Below are 25,243 nucleotides of genomic sequence, written 5' to 3'. Positions count from 1 at the left end.
AAAATGTCAGACTTTCACAATGACCTGTTTCCAGAGGTCTCTTCACCAGTGCTGTATAGTGTACAGGAGCCGGGAGCTGGACTTTTGCAATGCAGTGGTCAGCAGCTCACTAGTTCACTGTATGAAATGACATACTGTCTCTGGGAACAGGACATCTGTTCGGAAAAATGTTGGCTGTGCTGCTATGATACATTATGAAGAGGAAGTGTCAGTTGTCACAAAAGGAAACGGGCATCAGTGAAAGGAAACAGGAAGGGCTCACAATGTAAAGTCAAAAGCTAATATAGCACTAACTTAGCAACTTTAGACTTCATATCCAGGCCAGCCTATCATCAGAGAACAGAAACACTTGCGTTCAATTTCTATAAAAATCGCAATATAGAAGTGTTTTACTAAAAAGGATTTATGGCACAGCCTTCTCCTGCGGCTTAATATGATTATGAGAGGGTAAATTCACAAACGCGATACAGATGTGAGCCATTGCCCGTGAATGTGCTGCAGATTGCAATGTAATTGTATCTCTCTCTCTGCAAATTACAACAGATCTGCTCAGTTCGCTTCAGCAATCCAAATCTTTTTGACTTCACATATCAGCTGCAAGTAAATAGGCTTAGGTGCCAGCCAAGTAGATTATAGCAGATTAGCTTCTTGGTTTTATGTGTACAGTAACCTACTAAAATCTAGGCTTTTAGACAATGCCAAAGTCAAAGATCCAGAGTAATAAAACCAGCTGCTTTACCATCTACAGTCGTCTAAAGAATGAGTGTCTTCACATCTGACAGAGTCGGCGTTATGCAGCAGGTAAACAAAAAAATTATTCAGAACTCTGACTTGTTGTCTGTTTTCCACTTGCCCACTAATCATAATTTAAGGACAAAAGGACAGTTCTTTTTCTAAATACTGCATTTGTTATTTTAAAATCTAAAATCAAAAACTGAGAGACATATTCACTCCTTGATGGAGCACTCCAAGTGTGATCAGAGGCATCCTGCTTGCCTAATTATCCCACAGATGTGTCTACAACTTGATTAGTGTGCAACTGTAGCGAATTAATGGGTTGGATATAATTAAATAAGGCACAGAGTATTCCCAGAAGCACTCTGGCCTCAGTAATTATCAGGTCTGAGACAAAAACTCTACCGAACTGAACTCCAAGCAGAGTCTAGCTACATCCAGGCAGTGCTCTTTATCTGGATAATGAAGTCCCCAGCAGTAAAGCATGGTGGTGGCAGCATCACGTTATTGTGGCATTTCCCTGTTGTAACTTTCTGAAGAATGAATGCAGCCAAAAATGCAAACGCCCTTGAAAGAAGATGAACTGCTCTTGAACCTAGAGGGCAAAGGGAAGACAACAATGACTTGATATACCACAATGCCACAGTGGGTAAAGGATAGTGTTTAAACACCACAAAACGACTGTGGGACACCTGAAGACAGAAATTCAGTTTATAGACTTTCTACATTCATTCTGAACTGCAAGACCTAATAATGTAAACAAAATAATGTATGCAGAGCTTTTAGAGACTTGCATTAAAATTTAAGCAGCTATAGCCTCTTAATATTATTATAATGATAATACTTTCATGATATTATTGGAAAACAGGAGAAAGATTTCAGTGACACTTGTGTTTGCATTAGGATTAACAAAGTTCTTTCTTATCTTAAATATTTCTAAACATGCATTTTCACGCTTCATGTTGGTTTATTAAATACAGATTGCCCCATTTCTAAACAATGTGTACAAAAAGTAAGTGGTCTGAATATTTTCTAAATCCACAGAATAAACTACACTAATGCTAAAAGATACTTGAAAAGCTTGAAGTTGGAAATCTAGGGCAATGGTGTCTTGTGTATTTAGCTCTGATTTCAGAGCAAACATATGGTATTCCCCATCATATCACGAACCTCTCCAAACAAACTGAAGGCTTACGTGATGTAAATGCATTTATTGAAAACACAAACACTTTTCACACAGAAAAAAAGAAAACAAGAATGGCACATTTTTCACCTCAACAGAGCATGAAAGAAAGACAGTCTCTTCAACAGTATGTCCTGGGCATGTAAATACAAATCCACTGACAACACATCTGATAATGACTTAGATATTGTTCTGGAGGTTGCTATAAACAGACAGTGAAGACCGAACAGGAGCAATAACAACAGAAAAGTGTTGTAAATATTCTCTGATTACTTTATAAAACAAACTATGGCTATGTTAATAGTGTGTGAACAGGTTTACAAAAAAAACAGAAGTAAAAAATTATAAATAAATATGTGACGCTACATTACCCTCGCTTGTATCACTTTAGCAGAGTAACAAAAGTTGTTTTAAACTCGGCTGAAATGAGAGATCAACAAGAAGATTGGACGTAAAGAGGAAGGGCATAAACCAGGAAGGAGCGTCTGTTTAATGTCCTGTGAGTCAGTCCATTGCATCAGCTGAACTTGAATCCAATTATCTGAGTCAAACAGCAGTAAAACACATGATTAAAATTCTTCACAGATGAAACAGGAAAAACATTCAACTGTGGTGAAGCAGAAGCATAAGAGTGGCCTGTACATGAACTAGGAGAGTAAAGTGAAAATTACATCAAGTATGTAGAAAAAATCTAAATTGGAGTGGAGGATGGAGGTATCTCTTACCTGTCCAAGCGGTTGACCACCTCTCTCACATTGTTGATGAGATTCTCGTGTTCTTGAGGGTTACTGACAATGATGCTATGGAGCTTCTTCATGTAGGAATCAATGGTTTCAAGAGTGGGTGTCTCGCCACAGCCTGTAGGCCCACAAGAGTGTGTTTTTCAGGTCAAATATGTTCACAGAAAAGCACAGATATGACCAAATATGTCTCTCAAGCAAGAATAGATAACACAAGCAAGATTAATCACATCGTAGTAGGACGACTCATACGACACGGTCATGCTGGACACTGTTGACTTTATCAATGTCAAAAATGCTTCTGAACGGATTCCTGCATTTCCAGACACATGCTAACCTACAATTCCCCAAAGCGACCCTCATACTAAACCATAAATTTGGCTCTGTCCCAACTTCTGCGACTAGCAGAGGTGCAACAAACAATAGTAAAATCTACAAACATGAATTGAGCAAGTTCTCGTTCAAGAGACCTTACAGTCTTTGTTGAGCTTCTCAGACACTAGACTTGAGAGCGTTTTGCAATCAACTTTCAGTGCAAAGCTCTTAGGAAATAATTCCAGGAGTGTTCTGACTATTTCTGCTGTTTGCAGACTCAGTGTCTCTGCTGTGAGAAAGACATTCAAACAGGTGTGGGAGAAAACCAGGAAAACATCACAGCTGTGAACTCAGCATAGACTTTAAATGTAGATGAAACAAGAGTAAAGACAGTGGGAGCAAATTCCATTTCAACAATAAATTACATTAAAATAAAGAATTCCCTGATTCCCAGGCTCATTACAATATGGTCTACAAACAAAAAAATTGAGTTAGCCGTGTTTAAATGTGTGGATTAATAGAAGATTCTGGAGCTCAAGGAATAAATAAATACTTTGTCTATGTGCATGTATGGCTCACCATCTTCAACCGTGACTGTAGAACTAATATCTTACTACACTGGTTCGTGTGTGTCGAGGGATGAAATACTGTTAGTGGATCTTAAGTCGATACCAGTTTATGATGTGCATTCATCAGCATCACACTGAGCCCAAAAGTGCAATTGCACAATTTAAGAAATAAAAGCAGTGGATTTCTATCTTGTTTTTTTGCAGGGTTTTCCATTAGGTACCAGCTACTGTTTTATTACCTGCTCGGCCGGGGTTCCAAACAATGCAAACAGGTACTAAATACTAGGTATATATTTGGTTCGACGTCCACTGTATAAAAGGCCCCAAAGTTCATAGAATAGTTTTACTGGTGTTTATAAGTTTATATAAGTTCATTTAATATTCAGTCTTCTGTCTGTTTGGGCCAGCCCACCTTCTAGTGACATCATCCGGTTAGTAAGGTGGGCAGTTTAATGTCGGATCACCCTCATTTCATATGCTAATTTATGTTGTTAGCTTACCCCGGTTTAGCTTTGTTGACGCATGTACGGTCGCTCGTATGTCCATAATGTCAGTCCTGTGTTATCAGACCTTCTCTGTATGTTGTATGTGATGCTTGTGATTGTTTACTTTGAAGTGGCGGAGTTTGTAGTGAACAATTAGGTATGTGGATTAATAAAATAGCGAAGTTAGACCGGAAGTATGGCGTCCCGCTTGCCCTTCACAATAAGAGCATTATAGCGGATTATGATGGGGGACGCTTTTATTTTGTACAACTACCGGAAGTAGTTCCTGTGTACTGACGGTTGCTTAACCTCGCACTAATACTGTTTAGTTGCATAGTGTGATCTGATCTTTATATTTGATTATGTTAACTATGTTGTATTATGTTTATATTTGAGTATTTGACTTGTCTATTCTCTTTATTTATCGTTATTTCCCTTGTTTATTTCCTTTGTAGGAAACCACACACACACACACACACACACACACACACACACACACACACTTGTGTACACCCGCTGTGTTTACAGCCCCAGAAATTGAGTGGTGACAATAAAGTGCCTCAGACGGAACCTCAAGCTCCCTCCTCCTTTCGTACTCTGGGACAATTTAGCCTTAAGTGGTGTTCTGGCCGACACACCGGGGTGACCGTAGTGCTCAAAGACTGAATCAGTGCCACAGCCGTGCCTATCTTTGATATCTCCACTACATCCACCTTTGTTGTAGCGTTCGTGTCACATTTTAATTACGCTGCTATGACAACAAGCATGCAAACAAGGGTTGTGAGGGAAAACCAGCCGATCCAAGTCAATCCGTGGCGACTCGGCCCAAGTAGGTACTAATGGAAAAAGAGCTTTATTAACGCGATCTTTGTTTGACACCTTTGTGAATGCCGGATCCACAGAATAGTGCTAGGTGCTCTCACCTGGCAGGGGTATAGTGGAGAAGCTAGAGCTGAGAGCCTGGCGCAGGGTCTCCAGGTGTTGGTGAAGGAGCCCGTTGCGTCCCCTCTCCTGCATGACGTCCCCTTCGAGCCTCTCTACAGCGCCGCGCATGCTCTCCACGTGCTTCTGCAGGGCTGCGTTACGCTCCTCATACTCCATGTTGGTCTTACGCAGCTGCCGCAGCTCAGCTTCACGTGCTGTTCAGGGAAACGTATGCAGAAGAAAGAGAACAGTGGTAGATCACAGGGGGAGCTCTGGGGCAGATGATACATCTACACATCAATTTTTCATTTGCTCTGAGAGTTTAGGACATCAGTGAGTTGCAAGTGGAGCTATTTTAGGACAGTGGCCATAAAGTGTGGTGGTCCTTAAAGTAGCAGAAGAATGTGTTTAGAAACTAGACAAATGGACACAAAGTTTAAAAACAAATAATCATTTTTAAGAAGACAGCAGGTTGGGATGGAGCTCTTTTACCTTTGCTGTGGTTTAGAAACTCCTCTGTGAAGATCGGTATGTCAAACACAGTTCTGTCCTTTCCTTCTGCATCCTTCTGTTTATAACCGGAGACAGCGAGACAGAAAGAGATAAGCTCAACGGTGAAAACACTTGGCCACGCAGACTGACAGCAAAGAGGTGGTCATTTATCTAGCTGGGCTGTGTGTGGGTGGGTAATTGATTTTATACCTAGCCACCGGGGAAATACAGTGATACAGTATAAGAAATGAGGAGGTAGACGTAATCTCATCAGTGGTGCTTCTACAATATCAAAGGCTCTGAAATGGTTTGCAATAAATTTGCAATAAAATACATTTTGAAACAGAAGCGCAAGACGCAGCACAGCTTTAATCCCCTCCTCTAAAAGAATCATCTTTCCTCACATCTTAACATAATGACATTAATGCTGAATCCTCATTAAATTCAAAACACTGGTATTCCCTCAGGAATCTGTGATTCCAAGTCAAGTCACCTTGGCTGTAACCCTTCAGAGTGTGCTGAAAGACTTACAAAGGAAACCTCTTAAACACACGGAGAACTTAATAAAAACGAATTACACACTTAGTACAAGGCAAGCGTTTGGATCACAAAAAACACAGCACCAAAGAGGATTAAGCCCGCTTTAGTCACGCAACAATAGGCACTTAACACACAGAGCAAGATGAGGGCAAACAACCCAAGAAGTTTGCTGGGTGACAAAAGCCAGAAAACACACACATATTAAGAAAACTTTCAACTAATGACTAATTCTCTTTCATTTCATGCTATTACAGCTTCCTCATAAATACTAATAAAGAGACCATGATGGAAAAATTACATTAGCACCAATATAGATGTGATTCACAAAATGCCACATTTGCTTCGTTTTGCTGTAAATACACCATGACCCCAACATTTCTTCTGTTTGCTTTACAACCGCTAAAATGCTGACTAAGTACATAAAGTGCTCATGTCTTCCTCTTTACTCGACAATGATATCCCCCTCAACATAATGAGTGATCTTATCTCATTATTAACTTTGTGTTTGAAGTGATTTAAAAGATAGAGTCAGAGTACGTGTGAACGAGCAGAGAGTCACTGACCTCGTGAAGGGCCTCGTTGGCTACCTGGTGTCCGACATCTGGAGTGGAAGGAAAGAAGCAAAGAGGACAGCCAATGATTCATTTATCTGGAGAGGTGTGTCTTTACCACAACACAAACTGACAGAGTGAACAAAAGTAGTTCAAGTAAGGACAGAATAAATCCTCTCAGTGCACTTTGTATTGTGAATCATCGGGAACAAAGCAGGGCATCAAGTTCAGATCACGTTCTCGTATTTTTTTTTCAAGAGCACAGCTGTTTGTGTCGTTAACATTTCTGGGATTTAAAAGGAGAGAGCTGAAGGAGAGGTAATGCCGCCCTTATGTCGAGCAAGCAAAGCAACGGCCTCTAGGGCCTTACCTTGAACTGTTACTCATGAGCTCAACTAGGGCTGCACGATTTTGCATAAAATGAGAATCACGATTTTTTGGCTTAGAATTGAGATCACGATTCTCTCACGATTTTCTTTTCCAGTATAAATATTTATTGCACTTATTAACTGCACATCAACTTCGTAACAGTTGAGACTGAACATAGAAACAATAAATAAACATAAAAACAACAAATGTCTCACGTTTTGTCATTGCCGCAAAATGTTGTACTGCTTGAAATTCCGTCTCCACCGTTGCTCGACACTGCGTGTATAGAGCAGGTAGCGCAACAATAGAAAAATAGTTGCGGGACGGCACTGTGTAGCGTTTGTCTAGGGTGTTGATCATTTTCCTAAATCCCTCGTTTTGCACAGTGTTGATGGGAGCCATATCTTTGGTCAGGTGATAAGTGATAGCCTCCGTAATTTCTTTGTGCCTGCGGGAGTTCGACGCGTATAGGGAAGCGCTGTATAAGGTTCCCGTTATTGATGTTTGGGTGGTTGACCGGGACGGATTTTCTTCCTCCTGTCACTTTCTCGTCATCCCTGACGTGCTCTCCGTTGTTTTTTCCCTGCTAATTTTAGCATCACACGGCACAGCTTCTGTATCACGTGGTATAAGGCTCCGCCCTTGTCATTTGTTGAGCAGGAAGAGTGAGCGCTTGTTTTCATGCAGAGTACGTCCCGGATCAAAATGCGGTACAATCGTCATCGTCTTTTTTTTTTTTTTTTTTAATCGTTGTCATTTGGAAATGAGATCGCACATAAGTATGAATCGAGATCGCGATTTTCTAACGATTAATCGTAAATTCAACTAAGAAGTTGCAAAGTATCATTTTCGATTTTTCCGCTGAATGAGGAACAAACAAAGAATTTGTTGTGATTTATGTTTTACTAAATACTGAAATATGTTCAATTACTAAACTGTAAGCAGAAATATGTTAGGGGTCTTTGTTAATCAGAAAAGATTTGATAGTTTTGTTTTGTCACAATCGACTTAATGTGTATGCCTTATTAGTATTTTTATTCACTTAAGCAGAAAATCACAAAAGTATTAATGAGAATTAGTGTCCGACTGATATTAGCCATTTACTGGTATATCTGCATTTGTATTTTTAACGTCCAATAAATATAATACATTTAAAATTTTAAAAAGGAGACGGGAAAAACACACTTGGAGCATGTTACGAGTGTTAATGTTGCGTATTTTGGCTAGGGAGTGTTAGGGAAATCTTTTTATTTTCCTTTGTATGTGTGTGGAAAAAAGAAAAAATATCAGCCAAAAATCAGTATTGATATCAGTCTTATAAATCCTATATTGGTCAAAAAATATATATCGACTCTAATGAGATATGATTTTACAAAGAAAAGCTCTAAATAATCATTTGGTTCTCTGTTCGAGGACTCCTTCAAAACTCAACATTTTCAAACTTCCATTTTGTGTGATAATGATTTGAAAAGACAAACAGGAACCACAAGAACACACTGACTGCTCACTGTACGGTATGATTTTCATTAGATACACGTTTATGTGAGTCATCCTGTCTGGAAGGGATTTGCGCACCAAAGAAAGGCTGGATTATCCAAATATCATCAGACAAAGGAAGTAACTCACTTGCCAAAAGCTTTCAAACAGCAGACCCTAATGGATGGTGGGCCACGAGCCAAACTTTTGATTTTCAGCATTCGATGCCAACCAGCCACCCTGCTGTTTTCTGACCAGATCTCACCTCCCCTGTGCCTCTTGCCCTTCTGCTTCTCCTGGACCTTCCTGGTGAAATGTTTGTAGGCCTCCGTCTTCTGGTACTTCTCCAGCTCTCGCATGTAGCGCTCCTTATCGCGCTCTGCCTCGTCCAAGTATCGCTGCAGAGACGAGAAACAAAGGTGAGAAAAGCCGGGGAGACTTAGATGCAAAGGCTGGAAATAAGATTTGTGCAAAATATGATGGAGGATGATTGTGGGTTAGATTGTGAGATGAGTGGGAGTAATTATTCCTAATCAGTATGAATTCTTTTCAACAAACTAAAAAAAAAAAATAATGCAATTTTCCAATATTAATAACCTACAATCGCTCAATTCACAGAAGGGAGAAAAAGCATCTTGTAATATAATTAGTAGAAAAGCTTATTAAACCATCTCCATTCAGAGGTCTCGTCCCAGCGTACCGCCTAATCAGTCTGAGCTTTCGACTCTGTGTGAAACACATCGGCAGCAAAGTTGCACATGCTCTTTGCCAACTTTGGAAAACAAAACATGTCCAGACATTTCAAATATTCTCTGTAAAAATAGCAAGAAGAAAAACTCCCACACTGAATAGTATAAATACTTGATTAAGAATGAGGATTTTTCTTCTCTTTTGCTAGCATTTGTGAGCTGATCATGAGAGCTAAAGGGACTCCAAAATGATTACGGTTCTGCCGGATCTTTAAATGTGCATCTTAAGCTCAGTGGTCCATCTATAGATTGGGACTGGAATAAAAAAGTTAATCTGTTAGAGCAAAACTCCAAATGCTTCAATCATAAGACGATGCTCGTTTCTGCTGTTCTTGTATTGCATCTGAGGGCATCAAGCTTCGACAATACAATCTGTTAGAGGCCGTCAGAGTTTCTTTGTCAGCTGCAAACACACGGTTGCTATGGATTCTAAGGGAACTTTTTCCCTAAGTCGTTTTTGTGCAAAGTGAAAAATTACTCTGTGTTGGCATGTTCCAGATGAATATTGCTTGCTTCTGTTCTCTTCATGTTCTTCCACTGCTTTCTCAAAAGCTGCACTCCATAGTTGGACGTGAGTGAAAACATAGAGATTTGTTTTTGAATGCTTTTGCAGGTAATCTTAAAACAGACTCGCATACAACTGGGAAAGAAATGCCAACAGAAATGTTTTGACACATGTCTCTCCACCACTGTGGGCTCACTGTGTAATCCTGTCTCAAACTTCTCTGCTGACCTGCTTCTCCTCGGGGGGCAGCTTGCTCCACTCGTTGCCCAGCATCCTTGTAATCTCTGGAAAGGGCACGTCTGGACGCTCTGCCCGTAGCTGCTCCCGTCTGTCGTTCATGAAGCGAACGTATCCTGTCAGGGGGGCCTTGGGAGCGTTGCTGTCCTTCATTGGCTTCTTCCTCTTCCTCCCCTTGGTCCAGCTGCCACGTCGGGGTTTCTGCCAGAAAACAAAAACAAACATGTTTTAAAGGTTCACGTAGGGGTTCTACCCTGATGTGTACTGGCAAGACTTTCTTTTAGTGTGAACTGGAATTTTTTATTAATTTATATATGTATTTTTTTCGATCATTCGATATCTGTGTGTTCACCTCTTACCTCATCTCCATTTCTCTGGCTGTTGTTGTCAGCATTGGCTCCAGGTGAGCCTGTCTGCTCATCCATGACTCTTACGATGGAAGATTAGATCTGGAGGAAAACACTAGATGTTAGAACAAAAACCATTTCACAGCAGACACAGCCAATAAACTATTTTAAAAAATGAATATACGATCTCAAAAGACCAATGTTTAGTTAACCTAAAGATCAGGTGAAAAACTAGGCCATAGATTGCTGCCCAAAGGTGGGTTAAGCATTTTGAGACTGATCGGCTTCTTGTCCAAACTCCACCCAGGTTTGGCTGCAAAACAGTCTCTTGGCCAGCCACATTTCCTCTAATAGAAATGTCTTGCTGCTATCAATCACAATTGAGCAAGTAAATGAAAAAAGAAAAACACAACACATTCACTTCTCAAGCACTAACGCAGCCTATTTTTAACAGCAGCAGTGTGGCAGTATTGCCTTAAACTTGGAGATAAGAGAACACCACTCAACGTGCTAAAACACTCTCTCAATAAAACCGCACTCACTCACTGAATATCAGTGCTTAAAAAAATGAGATTAACTTGGAATCGCCATATTTTGGGAGCCTCTAACCCACTTGAAAACACTACAAAGCATCGTTGCAAAAAAACACCAAATGAATGGCGATAGCACGGAATTAAAACCTGTGCTGATTCAGGCAGCTGCAGCCCAGGTTGAGCTCTAAATATAGGAGCAACACTGTGCATTTTAACCTTTGACCTCTCCTTTGAAATGGGAAATACACCTCTTTAGCCTGGATGTGGTTTCTGCCCTCTGCCATTAAATACTGTGGGAAAAGTCACAGAGGAATTAGTCAGTCTACCTCAAAAAGCTCTTATGGAAAGCCCCCCCCCCCCCAGAAGAGAAGGGTAAGCCAGGGTTTTCTTTCTTAGACTTTTTTTTAAGACCCTGAAAAAGTGATAATAAAATCCAGTCATTCTGCAAACTTATCCCCTGTCTGTCATCCAAGGAAGCTTATTTGATTTTACTTTAGGAGTTCTGGGTTAGGTTGTAAGACGCCGGGTTTGACTAAAAAAAAAAAAAATCTCACAAAGAAGAAAAAAAGAGCACAGAAAAGACTAAACGATGCTCTGTGTAGCAGAAAAAGGCTATGCCACAGTGCCCTCTGCTGGACCTTAGCACATGATGCATGACTCAAAGCTCTTTTCTCCAGATAAAATGGTCCACTATCACAATCTGTGAGATAAAATATGATGTTTAATAGTTTCACTTTTTACATGGTGGCATATTCAAGCAGCATGTGATCACCACAAGGCATATACCAGAGTGCGCTTTGTCCTTTATTATAGTATACAGCTTTACCTTGGTACAAGGAGGTACCTAGGCCAACCGATGTTCCTATATTTTACACAGCAGTAGCTATAAATTATTACACACCACAGGAAGCTGTTAGGTTTAGGAGCTCTCTGTCAGTCGTAACGACGTTTATATACGTGTATGTGGGATCTTCTCTGTGTGATAATCAACCATTAGCGTTTAGCCATTAGCGGCCTATCCCCTGAAGCAGTATGTTTAAACAGTAACACGCTAGGCCAGATAGTGATTAGACTTACATTTAACTTACTGTAGCTAGATGTTTATGTGGGCTATTATACTGATGTATCGCTAAAATTAAATGAATAAACAATAATCCATTTGGCCAGCAGGAACAGCGAACTATACTGGCTGCTACATGATGCTAACATACACTTACTAGGCAAAGCTAACAGCTGCTACAGGCAAACTGCACTCTTTGGCTGTGTGTCAGCTGAATGGCAATCAATCGACTAAAAAAGGGAGACATATTCAAATGATAATTATCAAAAGTAACAAGCTAACACTAATACATTAAACTTCTTAGCTGATTGCGAAGTGTGCTCCTAGCTAGCGTTAGCAATCAATTAGCATGAAGATGGGTCATCGAAAGCCTTTGTTTTCATTTAACCTTGACATGTGATTTGATACATCAGGAATCTAAATATTTTATATGGATATAACGGAAGCCACTGTGTGGAAACTAACCTTAGATAACGCACCCTCTAGCTGGAGCTGCCCAGAATATTTTCCTAATCAAAACAATAAAAATGTCCACTCAGATAGAATCGCACCGGATAGACAGAAAGCAGCTCCTGATGTACTTAGTCCTACTACAGACGGTTTTCCCTACGCGTATGATTTGATGTTTCATATTATCAATGCTTTTTTGGCAGTTGTGAGAAAAGCAATGTATTTATAGCGCAATGCGACTTTTCTGAATATATATATATAATAGGCAATAAATTTATACATTTGACTGTAACTGGGTGGTCTCTGATTCCACCCATGCAAAACAAGCACGAGAAAAAACAGCATAAGAAACGAAAATTAGAAAATATTTTCTACGTGATGTCTTTAAAATCCACAAAAGGTGATTTTCTTTGATTCTATACAGCGAACTGCTCTATGCTTTCTAATTCTTGGTCTCATTTTTCTTCGTGTACCCAACAGACCACCCTCATGAGAACGCTACCTCCCCCTACTGTTGAGCATAAGCATTACATGTCTTAAATTGATCCGTTTTTCAAAGTCAAATCTCTTGAGAAATTTCAAGCCTTAAGCCTTACTAATCAAACAAGTGAACAAGCTACAAACCAGAGCTTGTTAGAAGTATTTAATAGATGAGATGAAAATCTTTCTTCTGATTTGGGTTTCAGTTAGGAGTCTTTAGTCCTTTTGTAATTTATAAAACGATCCACATTAATTCAACCACTGTTATTTATTTTATTTAGCCTTTATTTAACTGGGAAATCCCTCAAGATTATTCTCTCTTTTGCAAGGGAGGCCTGTCCAAGATGGTGCACCATTGCAAAATTACAAATTATAAATGAATTATAACTCAGTACACATAAGAGGAAATAAAGCAGGTCAAAGTTAACACAACATGAACATAATATAAAAATAGAATGAATAAATACATAGAGTCCAGCTTATGAATAACACTCGCACTCTTCAAACGCAGAAGACTTTATAATAGCTCTGAACTCTCCAAGGGAGACTAACACATTCAAAAAAAGAGAAGTCTGCACTACCAAGTTCAGAAGAAATCCTACAGAGGAGTGCAAATTAGTAGCTGCTGTTTCAGGAGTTTACACAGATAAGAAAGGGTGTACAAATATACCAGTGCTGTTGTCTCCTTACAACAGCACAGCTTAATGAGGGACAAGAAACCAGATTATAAAATGATATTATTATGAAATGTAAAGTGCAGAGAAGGCAGCATGTATGTAAATATGTGAAAGGTAAAGGTGAGCATAATGAAGAATTTAAGAATGCACTAGGTGCTCTCTTACTAGGTGCATAAATACTTAAAAATTTGTTGGTTGATACTCTTTCAATAAAGTCTATGCCTAGCAAATAAAAAAAAAAAATTTGTAAGAGATCTGGATATGCTTTCTGGAAAGCAGCATTATGCAATGATGCAATGATAACTGTGGGTGGCTGTAGCTCATGAGGTAGAACAGGTCACCTAATGATCGGAAGGTTAGTGGTTTCCTGACTCCTGGATGTCAAGTATCCTTGCTTTATCCTTGTTCTGAAGGGTACTATCAAGACATTAACCCCACGTTGCTCTCCGATTCATCCATCGGAGTATAAATGTAGTTTAGAAGAAAGTGCTTGTGTGATTGGGTGAATGTGACATATTGTATAGAGCGCTTTGAGTACTCCAAGAGAGTAGAAAAGCGCTATATAAGAATCAGTCCGTTTACCATCTGATCCAGACTGAAGCCAGCGGAGTAAAGTATTGTGTCACCTGCATAAATGTCCACTTTAGCTTCCCAACGTTATGAATAAAAAACAGAAAATTAAACAGAGCCATTATCAAAACAAACTAAAACTGAACTTTAGGGGATTCCTTTTGAAATGTTGACATGTATCCATCTGTATAAACATAGTGTTAATACAGATAGCTGGTTCAAGTAGCTCCTGAGCCATGCAATAGCCCCGTCACTGAAAGCAACATCACTGAGCCTAACAACAGCTTGGTCTACAGAATCAAATGCCTTTGATGGATTAGCAACCGAGACGGCACAGATGCTTCCTGTCCAAGGAATTAATGATATTAATATAATTTGTCACCGACCTATTTGTTGTTACGGTACTATGACCTAGTCTAAAGCCAGACTGGGTTTCACCTACAGTCTTATTGTCAACCAAGCACTCTTTCAACTGAGAGTTGGATCCACATTGAAAGTGTGGATGCAGGGGGATAATTATTTAAATCACCGAGGCTCCCCAAATTTTAATAAGGGGCAAACACAGGCTGCTTTCCAGGTATTAGGGATCATATTATTCTAGGGACTCAGATTAAAAACAGCTGTAACAGGCTCAATAATAAAATCAGCTGCATGCTTGAAAAGATAAGTATTTAGACTGTCAGGTCTAGATAACCCTTTTTAGATCAGTGGTTTCAAAGCTTTGCAAGTCACCACAGTCAAAACAGGTCTAAAGAAAAAAGGTTCTTTGAAAAGGCTAGATGACATTAAAAACGGAACACTTTGTCACATTTGTATTAAAAACAGAACTCGCTGTTCATTAAAATGTCCAACAATATCAGCTTTACTCTTAATCTCAACTCAGTTAATTAATATATAGTCAGGCAGGACTGGAGCAGAACTGGGAACATGACAGTAATTTTATCTGATTCCAAAATTTAGAGGGTTTATTCAGGTTTTATGGTGTTGTGACTTTGACTTTTGAGACTTAGACTTGGAAAAAGTTGCATGTAAAGTTATTACATTACACTGCTGATATAATTACTGTATAGATCATGTAAAAATACCTGTTCAAGATTATTAAAAATACCTTTGAAAAGCATAACAAGGTTGTGTTTCTTCTTTGTAACTAATCGTGGATTTGAGTACACATCCACGTAGGTGTAGATAAAATCACAGCTCTCTCTGTGGGTTAATGTGGGGTGTTCAAACAGTTTTGGTGTGAGAAACAGAACTAAAACCTTCGCTAAGATGCAAGATAAAAGCGTGTGCTTCCGAGAGGGAGAGCGAAACAGGGAAGGCTAATGCGCTAATTCTTAATTAACAGATCGTAAATCGACACCCAGGCAGGAGTAAACCAACTGTAGCTGCAGTCTAATTAAAACTTTGATTGTAATCTCACTGCAATTATCCTGAGGTAATCCAACCCAGTTCTTTGGCACAGATTGGGTGCATCAAGCCACCCGTTAGAGTTTAGAAAAGAGAGTCTTTATTTATTTACGTATTTATTTTACAATATCTTGTTCACACAATCACAATTTCAAATTCCAGGCAATATGAGATCTCTAACATTTAAACACTATGACGTTTAGAATCTATTTGCTGGTATTATTTCAAAAAGAAGTTTTTATATTAAACAGAGCTGCCTTGATTTCTAGTGTAGCTGTTGGTTATCCTGTTGGTACCCATAGAGGTGCTGTAGCAGCAGTTACACTGAGAAAGTGAGCTTGTCCTGGCAGGTAAAAAGGGGAGTAACAGCCCTAAGTCAAGTGTCTTGTGGGTACATCTTATTTAGAGTCTGCTGCCTGTGGCAAAATTGACATTTTTGGGGTTTTCTGCAGTGGAATTTTTCACTGCAGGAGAATATTGAACACTAGTGCAAAAACTCAAAGTCCATGCATCTCAAACCAAACTTTGACAAGCTACACTAAAGTGGTCGATGCAACACGGCCAGAAAAGTTGTTTACGATATGAGGCTGTATTTTTTTCCAGAGCGTGAGAACGGGTTGTTTTTTCTCTCCACTCTGGGATTTAAAATAATAATGACAACGGGCACACAAAAAGAACCTGATATTGCCGAGGTTGGCAAAAGCATCCGGCAATAAAAATGGCAACTCTACCAGCAGATATTTCGTAGTCTAGGTCTCTAACAGTCATGTAGAATCGTGTTTGTCACTAATTGGCTGACGTGGAACACAAAAGTGTTGCTTTCTGACTGTTCGGCTCCAAGCAGTGTCTGCTTCATTGTTGTGTTATTTTCTCCATTTCTTTCATTTCTTTTCTTTTTTCTTTCTTTTTTCAAATAATTAAACATCTGCGGCCACTGCATCGTGGGCAGCGGCACAGCAAACAATGCTTGTGAAATGGCAAGCTAGGTTCAATCAGTTCTCAAGTGAAGACTCTTCAGATCCCAGCAGGCCTCAGGGCACAACATCACAGCTGTCCCCTGCGCTGTTATTCACTTGTCATGCCATGCCGAATCATCTGGTCCCAGCCTGAGACATTTCAAGCAAAGGAAAGGTTTCCGGCAGCCACTGGCCCATCTGTGTGCCGGTCATATGCTCTTCCCAGCCGGCCTGGAAAGTGACAATGCTGTGGCGCCCACATTGCATGAACAAAGCTCCTCTTAACCCTCAGGATGTCAAGGATGGTAGTGACACATGATGTGCCAGTGATGTGAAAATAACTGGCCAAGCTGGTAACTCCATGGATCAAACATCTAAAAATGTATGCATGACTAAACAGCGAGACCAGAAATAGCCGCAATTCTAAAGCACATTAATCTGCAATGAGTGTAACCAGTGTACTTAACCCATAAGGCAATTTCCCCAGTACACGAGTCCTCGCTAAACCGTGAGACACTGTACTATTAAAAGACATCTGCCTGCATGCTGGAGAGAATGTATAATTCCTTTTGTTTATCTCTATTTTGAATCAGCCTTAAATGAAATAATAAAAAAACAGCATCCAAACTGAAAAAAAAAAAAGCATTTTGCTTCCTAATGTTTAATGGTAATGAATAATAAAATGAAGGAACCCAGCAAGTTACCCAGCATTACACACTGATAACACTGTGTAGTCACAGTGCCGTCAAGTGTGCCTACATGTAGACGCGCGAGTGGCGCATTGATTTAAACACGGACACAAACAGCACGCGGAATAACGTTGATCCCTGCACCACAGCCGGCCCCATCGGGCAGATAATTGGCTTCGATTTTTCAGCTACTTGCTGCATACATTTGGTTATTAATGAGAATAAATGTGCTGCGGTTCCTTCATGCCTTCACGCTTTAAGATATGCAGTTAATATTGATGCTGCCGTGTGTTGTTTGAAAACAAGTGCGCCAACATATGCTAAGTAATGCATTCATTAGCTTAGTTAATGACCTCATCAGCATAACTGGTTATGCTTCAGTGTGATGGTGAGTGTGGCAGGATATTGGGCAGCTCAAGTGCCACTTGCCTCTTATACACAAACACAAAGCACAGCTGCGAGCATCGCTAATATGAAAGAAACCAAGCGCTCAAAGGACATTGGGGCTGTTGCATCGTCCTGTTGCTATGCAACCATCTAATTAGTCTTAGGTAGCTATCCTGAAGAATCAAAGTGGTATAATGTTGAAAATAAGAATGGCTTATATGGAAGGGAGTGGGCCCGTGTTGACCTCACTCTGAGAACAGAGCATGAGGAGGTTTCTTATCGCCTTCACTGCTGGCGAGCTGGGCAGGATTTCATAGCAGCCGAAACGGGTGCACCGGGTGATCAGTGATTAGCACCTCCCTCCCTCCCCCCTCGTTAAGCTAATCAGGAAAACTACCTGAAAAAAGACCTAGATCCTTATAAGAAAAAATCATATGCAATCATGAGCACCAATCATGATCACAAAGGTATCTCCAAACTGTCATTATCATCATCCCCAGACCCCTCTTCATCAGAACGTGTTTGTTCCTCTTTCAGGACGTATTTCCTGGCCTTCGTGAAGAGAAGGTAGAAAAAGTTGACTTTCTCCCCTTGGAACTATTTTCACAACTTCTGAAAACATTTTACAGGAATGCTAATTTTACCTGAGCCAGGAAGGTTATTAAAAGGATGCAAATGATGGACTTCACAGTAGTATGCTTTCATAGAGTGGTGGGCAGTCGCTCTCATATGAAGAGCTCAACATTTTTGGGACGCTTATTTATTTTCTTCCCAAAAGTGAGATGCCACTTTCATGGCCATGTGTCAACTGAAGCTGACAGTGATTAGCTTAGTCCAGTGGAGACACTTCACAGAAGTACCCCGTGGACCCATTTAGTCCTGTTTATGAAGAAAGTTCCAGCTTATAAATTCTAACCTTAAGCCATAAATAATCATTTTCTTGTCTTAAAAAAAAAAGATGTGAACCAGTAAGTTTTAGACAGACAGACCTTTTTTTTTTTAACCTTTGAGACTGTGAGGTTAGCGTTTGCTATACTAACCCTCTGCACTTAGCACACAACCTTTTTTTTATTCCTTAAAGTGTGAAACTATTACGTTAAAAAACAGCTTTTTAGCAACAGGTCAGCTTATACTTTGACCTCTTCTACATTTTCTCTTTTAAAATAAGATCTTTCAGCTGTTTTGAGGATACCGCTTAAAAGGAAGAAGCTAGAAGTCCATGCAGTTTAAAAACCCTCCACTTTCCACTTAAATATAAGTCTAACACTGGACTCCACCAATCTCTTTCTTAACTGTACACCTACCTGACCTACCTGTTATGATGATATTCCCGATAGAACGATAGAAACACACATTTTTATTATGATTTAGCATCGTAGCATCTTCTTTTGAATGCTCAGAACACTTCTTAAAATTTAAATTTGAATCTGCTGCCCTGCAAATCACCACTGCAATCAATTTGCATTTCAAACAAGTGCACAAGTTCAGCCGAGATACTACATAAGAAGAGCTACAGTACAATACTTCAGCGCATTTCTGAGAAAGGAAGGGGAAAAGAGCTTCTTGGAGAGAATTTAATTGGCTTTTTTTTTATCACAATAAATGAAATATAAACAGAACCTATCTTGTAAAAACCATCTGCATGCAAATTTGAAGCGCACACATGTCAAATTATCACGCCTTGATGATTAACACAAAGATGATCTCTGCACTTTACTTATAAGAAATTTATTCCAGCTCGCTTAATCGCGTGCATTTCAAGCACCACGCATTTCATAGAAATACACAGAAGCAAATGAAATAAGCCAGATAAGACCTTTGCTGCGAAGCAACCCAGAATTCAAATGATGGCTTCAAAGCGACTAGACTGCCCTTTGTAAAGAGCTAAAGAGGGGAGAAGAGGTGACAGTGGATAATAACTTGATGTATGACGCTTCTGCTGCGAGCTTTAAATGTCTTATCTAAATTCATACACAATGCTTCTCCCTGGCCATGTCGCGTTTATCATTTTCGTTGCGCCACCTGGCAGATAATGGACAAAAGAAAATCAATAAGTAAAAAAATGTTATTGAATGAACACTGATGAATGCATTTTGCTCTCACACATACTGTAGAGACCTTGGGGGAATCTTTTGCCTTTTTCACAGCCCTGTTCACATTAAATGCATTGCTGCTCATTGGATTAGGAAAAAAAGGATGCTATGCACAAAAGAATACAATACTCTTTACTTAGATGCACAACCTCTCGTGCAAGATGTGAAAAAACTGCCCAAAATCTTCATTTAATCATAAAAGAAGGTGTGAAAAGCTAAGTGTATGATTGTCATTTTGAAAGAGGGCATTCCGTTCTTTACAAGTAAGCTTTTGCAGTGTTAATGTGAAAGGCACTATATTCAAACAAGAGTCTTAGCCTTTACAGTTTTTGCCCGTTGCTTGAACACCATGAACCCATGCCTAGACTAAAGTAACACAAGTTGAAGCTTTTGTTACCATACCTCAAACACATGTACCCCTACCTTAAACAAAAGCGCTGCTTTGCACCCCAGTTCCAATTATGCAACACACTTACTCCTTTATGCAACACACATGGTCCTGCATGCTACACTCCATTTCATACATAAGACACTTCGCTCACAAAATGAAATTTCAGGGTGCCATTCGGAAAACACATGTATCCAAAATACAAAACACATCGGATAATTGCAACCACTCAAATACACACCTGAAGGCACTTACTTGCAAAACCGAACACCAATTAGCCAACTACAAAAAGCCCTCAGCGTAGCCATTTCAAGAACTTTGCAAGCATGGATGGAGGGAGAGCAAGAGGAAGAGGTAGAGGAGGAGGAGGAGGAAGAGGAGGAGGCCGAAGAGGCCATGCACGGACCCATATTTCTGATGAAATAAGAGCAACTTTGGTGGACCATGTCATCAACCATGGCCTGACTATGAGGGAAGCTGGGCAGAGAGTCCACCCACATCTAAGCCGCTTCACAGTGGCATCTGTAATACGAACATTCCGACTAGAAAACAGGTCTGTCTTCACCTCCATACCTTCTGCTCTACTCAGATGGTTTTATAGCACTGTTCTACAGTATATCACATTACCATATCAAGTGTACGGGGTGCTAATGCTCCTTTTGCAGCCAAAGTGGCTGATTCCTTATATTGAAGTACAGTGTTGTACAGTGGATGACACAGTACATACAGTAAAGTACTGTAAGAAAAATAAGCAAACCGATGACAATATGTGGTTGTATTTCTCCAGAATGACTCGAAGACCTTCTGGGGGAGGACGGCAACGCCTGTTCACACAACGGCAGGAACTTGCTGTTGTGGACCTAGTGAGGGCAGACAATGCCATCCGTCTCCACCAGCTACGACGGAAAATACTTGCAGACAGGCGAGTGTTCAGCAACATAGACCATGTGAGCATCACCACCATCAGACGCATCTTGGGTAAACACAGCATCACCATGAAGCAGCTCTACAGAGTCCCATTCGAGAGGAACAGTGACAGGGTCAAAGGACTTCGAGCTGAATATGTACGGGTACGTGTAACTGTCCCTTACATTTACAATAGAGTATTGGTGAAGTCCAGTAGCAGCTGAATATGTACCATATCAGTACCACATGGATCTATTCTGAGAGCTACACAGGTACCTGTGTGATGGGGTGAGGGTGCTGTATGTGTAGCACTGTAGTACAGTGATATGTTCCCCTTTTTTTCAGAGAATCTTGGCCATGGATGGAGCTGCACAGCCTCATGAATACATTTTCATTGATGAAGCTGGATTCGACCTGAGCAAAACAAGACGACGGGGTCGTAATGTAATTGGCCAAAGGGCAATTGTGCACGTCCCAGGGCAGCGCGGGGGAAACATCACATTATGTGCCGCCATATGCCTTCGAGGGCTTCTGCACCATCATGCAATACTGGGTCCATACAATAGCCAACACATACTCACATTTCTAGATGCTCTCCATGATATAGTTGTACAGAACAGACCAGATCAGCCCAGGTTCAGGTGATATGGGATAATGTCAGTTTCCATCGGGCTGCTCTGGTCCAGGCCTGGTTCTCCAACCACAATCAATTTGAAGTGGTATACTTGCCCCCTTACTCACCATTTTTGAACCCTATAGAGGAATTTTTTTCGGCTTGGAGATGGCGAGTATATGACCGCCAACCACATGCCCGCATGCCTCTTCTGCAGGCAATGGAACAGGCCTGCGGCGACATTCAGGTGACAGCAATCCATGGATGGTTTCGACATGCAAGAGGATATTTTCCCCGGTGCCTAGCGGGAGAGGACATTGCTTGCGATGTTGATGAGGTCCTGTGGCCAGACCCCAACAGACGGCGGGATCCATGAGCCCACTTATGCACAATTGTCATGGTTTTTTGTGTTTACAGTATAGTGTTTTTTCTATTGCAGTATTATTGTGTTGTTGTTGTTTTTTTTTTTTTTGCTTTATCTGAATTCATGGTACTGCAATGTACAATATTGAGTAGGTCTATTTGCGTTTTTGGTTGTTTGAAAATGTGTCGGGGCGGTCTGCCTCCCCCCACCGCAGGGAAAAGGGAAACACCACCTGGGTCTGGGTGCAGTTCCCCCCTCCAGGGGCGGGGGCACCTAGACCCGGTTTGTAGAGTACGCTTGGGGAGTGTGATCGTGTGTACAACGTCTCTTTATGTCTGTCTCCACGTTGGTTGAGTGTGGAGTAAGTGCATATGAGAGCATGAGGGTGGGAATGGATGTTTGTATCTGTGTGTGCCTGTATGTCTGTGTCTATATGTCAGGTTGGGTGTCAGGCGCCACCTCTCTGGGGACATCTCAGGCCCTCCAAGGTTTGGAGGCCTATCTCCCCCTACCACCACTTCCCCTGCCAGTGGCGGACTCCCTCAGACATCGGTGCGTTGGTGGTTCTTTGTGTCCGGGGATGGGCGTCCAGGTACACACCGGCTCACTCCTTGGCGGCCGCTTATCGGGGCCTGGAGCCTGGGGCTCGCTCGGGCCACTTCGGAGGTGGGGTGCCCCCGGCCTCTCGGCCTGGGGCTCGGTCACTCAGGCACAGCTGGCTGCCGGCGGAGCTCACGGGCGCGTCACTGCAACTCCCCCTGGCTTCTGCTCCGCGGCTGCTGAGTGAGCCCTCATCTGGGACTCTCCTCAGCTCTTTCTGGGACAGTGGCGCAGCTGCCCCTCTGTTGGTCTTCCTTGGTCTCTTGTGTTCTGGGGGCCTCTGGATGTCTGGAGTTTTGATCTCCTCCACACCTGCTTCACGCCCTGGAGGACGGGGCTGTGGCCCCCCCACACCCTCTAGCAGATTATTACATGAAGGAACCTTTTAAAAAAACAAAAAACAAGCGCGTCCATGCTCACAGGTGTACACACGGGTGATCACACCCACAAACTACACCCTTTTTGGCTCCTACCTCAAAGCACACTGTGTTCTGTTGATCTTATGTGCTGCACAATAATGTTTAACATTTAGTATTTACTGTCATATTCCCATATATCATTGTGATGTTGTTTATTCTATTACTCTTGTTCTCTTCTGCTTGCTTTCTTTTTTCTTTCTCAGCAGGTGATCCAGGTGATTGATATATGCATTTTTTTTTCTCTGCCCGTTCTGTTGGTTTTTGTCTTTTGCCCTTCTCCCCCGTCCCTCTTCTCAGCTGTTTCTCTTTCCCTCTTTCTTTCTCCCCTTCTTTCCCCCAGTCAAGTCTGTCCCGTATTCAGTAAGTGAAAATAAAATAAACAATAAAAGGTGAATCAAATGGACCATTACGGCAAGGCTGGGATGGTCAGTTTGGTAAAGTAAATCCGTTGGGCATCTTTCTTTGCCTTTAGACAACAATTCTGATGGCAAAAGAGCCAAACGGGACAGGCCAAAAAAAAAAAAAAAAATGTGTCTCCTGTAAATGTGCCTTCTGAATAAACAATGGAAATCAAGGACTGCAGTGTTTTATATAAAGAAGAGTAGTGTGTTCCCCCTGATCTGTCAGTGTTTGCATATGATGCAAGTATGTGTCATTTTGTCAACAGAGTTACATTTTGACAAAGGAATGTCAGGTTTTGACAGCAGAGTTTAGGTTTTGGGAGTAGAGTTTCAATTTGGCACAGATGTGAATGGTATATTTCCCAGTGTTGTGTCATGTGTACTTGTGTGTACAGTTTTGGCACAGAGAGCGGAGTTTTGCAAAATGTGTTCAAGCAGTGGGCAAAAACTGTAATATGTAAATATAATTACATTATAATCTCAAATAAAATACATTTAAATTCCTTAGAGGAATTGCACTCCTAGCTTGAGTGCCTAGTTGCTCCTATTAATGTTATGACATTATAATCATGAAATGAATCATGAGGAATCCCTTACAGTAACTATAGACTCTATAAATATAAATAGTCAACATGATGCAAACTGGTGTTTGCCACAACCATCACTACAGTTTTGGCTGCCATCTTTTCTTTTTCTTTTTTTCATTTTGATGAGCAGGTGGAGTGCTAATGCTAAGTTAGCAGCTATGCTGCAAACTGCAATCATAAATTATATAGGTTCAACACAACCATGCTAATCAGTGCAAACTATTAGAGTAAGAAAATACTTCTACAAACATTTGTAACTTGATTTAAAGGAGTGGCATGACAGGAATCAGCTACCAGCCCTGTCTGCATACCACTGTCAGTCTAACTTGCAAAAATCCCCTACCATACTGTTGTTAAGAAAGGCTAAAACCATTTTTGTACCAGGCCTTTAACATGCTTTTCAGTACTGTTAAGCTGGGCTTTTTAACATGGAAATCTTTGGAGCCAGCCTTAAGTGGCCCTGCCAGGAAACTACAGTTTCTGGCTCTTTTGCACTGGCTTCATTTTTGTTTTTCAGGACTGGGAGCTAGTACTTGTCATTCACACAGAGAGACTCATTACCTGATGCTGGAGCTTTTTAAACAGCAACATTTTATCCCATGTTAAGGTGCCGTTTCAAACACACATTATTGTTAACTTGCGCATCACGATCCCGAAACAGACGAACTATGCATTCATCCATGAAGACCTGATTCCATGTCAGTGCACTGGATGTACATCAAACACTGTCACAGGCATCTCAGCAGGAGTGTGTTTAGCCACATCAGGTGCTAAGAAAACCTGTGTTCCATGTCCATCGTGTACATTAAAGGATGTGATGAATATGTGCAGCTGATCCCAAAAGAAAAGTATGTTATGTCTGTGCTGCTTGAGTACAAATGCCTGTAACACAGCAAAGTGCAGACACATGTATGACAAAAGTACACAGCTGCTGACCTTCCTCATCACGACCTGTCCATCACTGTCACACAAGGGAGGGAAGTAAGTGAGGGCCACACATTTTGGAACAGCTGTGTCAATAAAAACTGAACTATGAGAGTTCAGATTATGCAGCGAATGCAGAATGGTACACATAGCAACGCTCTATGAATGTAATCATGTCTTTGATCCAATGTGACACCCATGACTGGAAACTGTCACAGTCACAATACGCAGCTTGGTGCTGAACATATGGACAAAAAAACCCTGTTTCTCTAAGAATGTTACGCATTTATTGAACTAACACGTTTCACGCGAGTCCTTTTCAAAGGTCTCTCATATAACTAAGCTGAAAAACAATAATCAAAGGTAACACGCTGACTGAATTTTAGTAGCGGTGCTACTTCGTATTTTTTTCCAGCCTGCGTTCTTTTTTTAATGAAATGAATAAAACAAAGCACGGTGACGTGTCTTTTGCCAGTTCTTCGTTTCATGTACATTGTGTTCCAGGCAGAAGGAAAAAAAAAT

The 25,243-nt window shown here is 40.9% G+C and overlaps 2 protein-coding genes across 5 annotated transcripts; one reads left to right on the top strand and one right to left on the bottom strand.

Moving 5' to 3' along the window:
- Positions 1-1,931: 1,931 nt before the first annotated feature.
- hmg20a (high mobility group 20A) lies at positions 1,932-12,384 on the bottom strand (the record flags this gene model as incomplete). 4 transcript variants are annotated; one of them, XM_082539530.1, is made up of 9 exons in its annotated part: positions 12,276-12,384; positions 10,230-10,319; positions 9,862-10,071; positions 8,645-8,777; positions 6,547-6,584; positions 5,444-5,519; positions 4,951-5,166; positions 2,644-2,776; positions 1,932-2,459 (listed from the first exon to the last, which is right to left on the bottom strand). In XM_082539530.1, the coding sequence occupies exons 2-9, from the start codon at positions 10,293-10,295 to the stop codon at positions 2,456-2,458; spliced, it is 876 nt and encodes a 291-aa protein (XP_082395656.1). In that variant the 5' UTR covers positions 10,296-10,319; positions 12,276-12,384. The 4 variants fall into 4 exon arrangements, with proteins under 4 accessions (XP_082395656.1, XP_082395659.1, XP_082395658.1 ...); XM_082539533.1 differs by having other exon boundaries at positions 5,444-5,516; XM_082539532.1 differs by lacking the exon at positions 12,276-12,384 and adding an exon at positions 11,968-12,160.
- A 7,631-nt stretch (positions 12,385-20,015) lies between these two features.
- LOC309712197 (uncharacterized protein) lies at positions 20,016-21,867 on the top strand. Its single transcript, XM_082542837.1, has 3 exons — positions 20,016-20,460; positions 20,695-20,977; positions 21,159-21,867. The coding sequence occupies exons 1-3, from the start codon at positions 20,234-20,236 to the stop codon at positions 21,456-21,458; spliced, it is 810 nt and encodes a 269-aa protein (XP_082398963.1). The 5' UTR covers positions 20,016-20,233; the 3' UTR covers positions 21,459-21,867.
- The last annotated feature ends 3,376 nt before the right edge of the window (positions 21,868-25,243 follow it).

The sequence above is a fragment of the Aulonocara stuartgranti genome (assembly GCF_965226115.1).
Source record: "Aulonocara stuartgranti genome assembly, chromosome: 7".
NCBI classification, from domain to species: Eukaryota; Metazoa; Chordata; class Actinopteri; order Cichliformes; family Cichlidae; genus Aulonocara; species Aulonocara stuartgranti.
The sequence above is the reverse complement of the archived record's forward strand: the minus strand, read 5'-3'. Positions and strand labels throughout refer to the sequence as shown.

Excerpts from the sequence above, each read along its gene's own strand:
- LOC309712197 (XM_082542837.1), top strand. The coding sequence starts at position 20,234 with ATGGATGGAGGGAGAGCAAGAGGAAGAGGTAGAGGAGGAGGAGGAGGA. Across the intron at positions 20,461-20,694 it reads ACATTCCGACTAGAAAACAG|AATGACTCGAAGACCTTCTG; the intron begins GTCTGTCTTCAC and ends GTATTTCTCCAG. Across the intron at positions 20,978-21,158 it reads TTCGAGCTGAATATGTACGG|AGAATCTTGGCCATGGATGG; the intron begins GTACGTGTAACT and ends CCTTTTTTTCAG.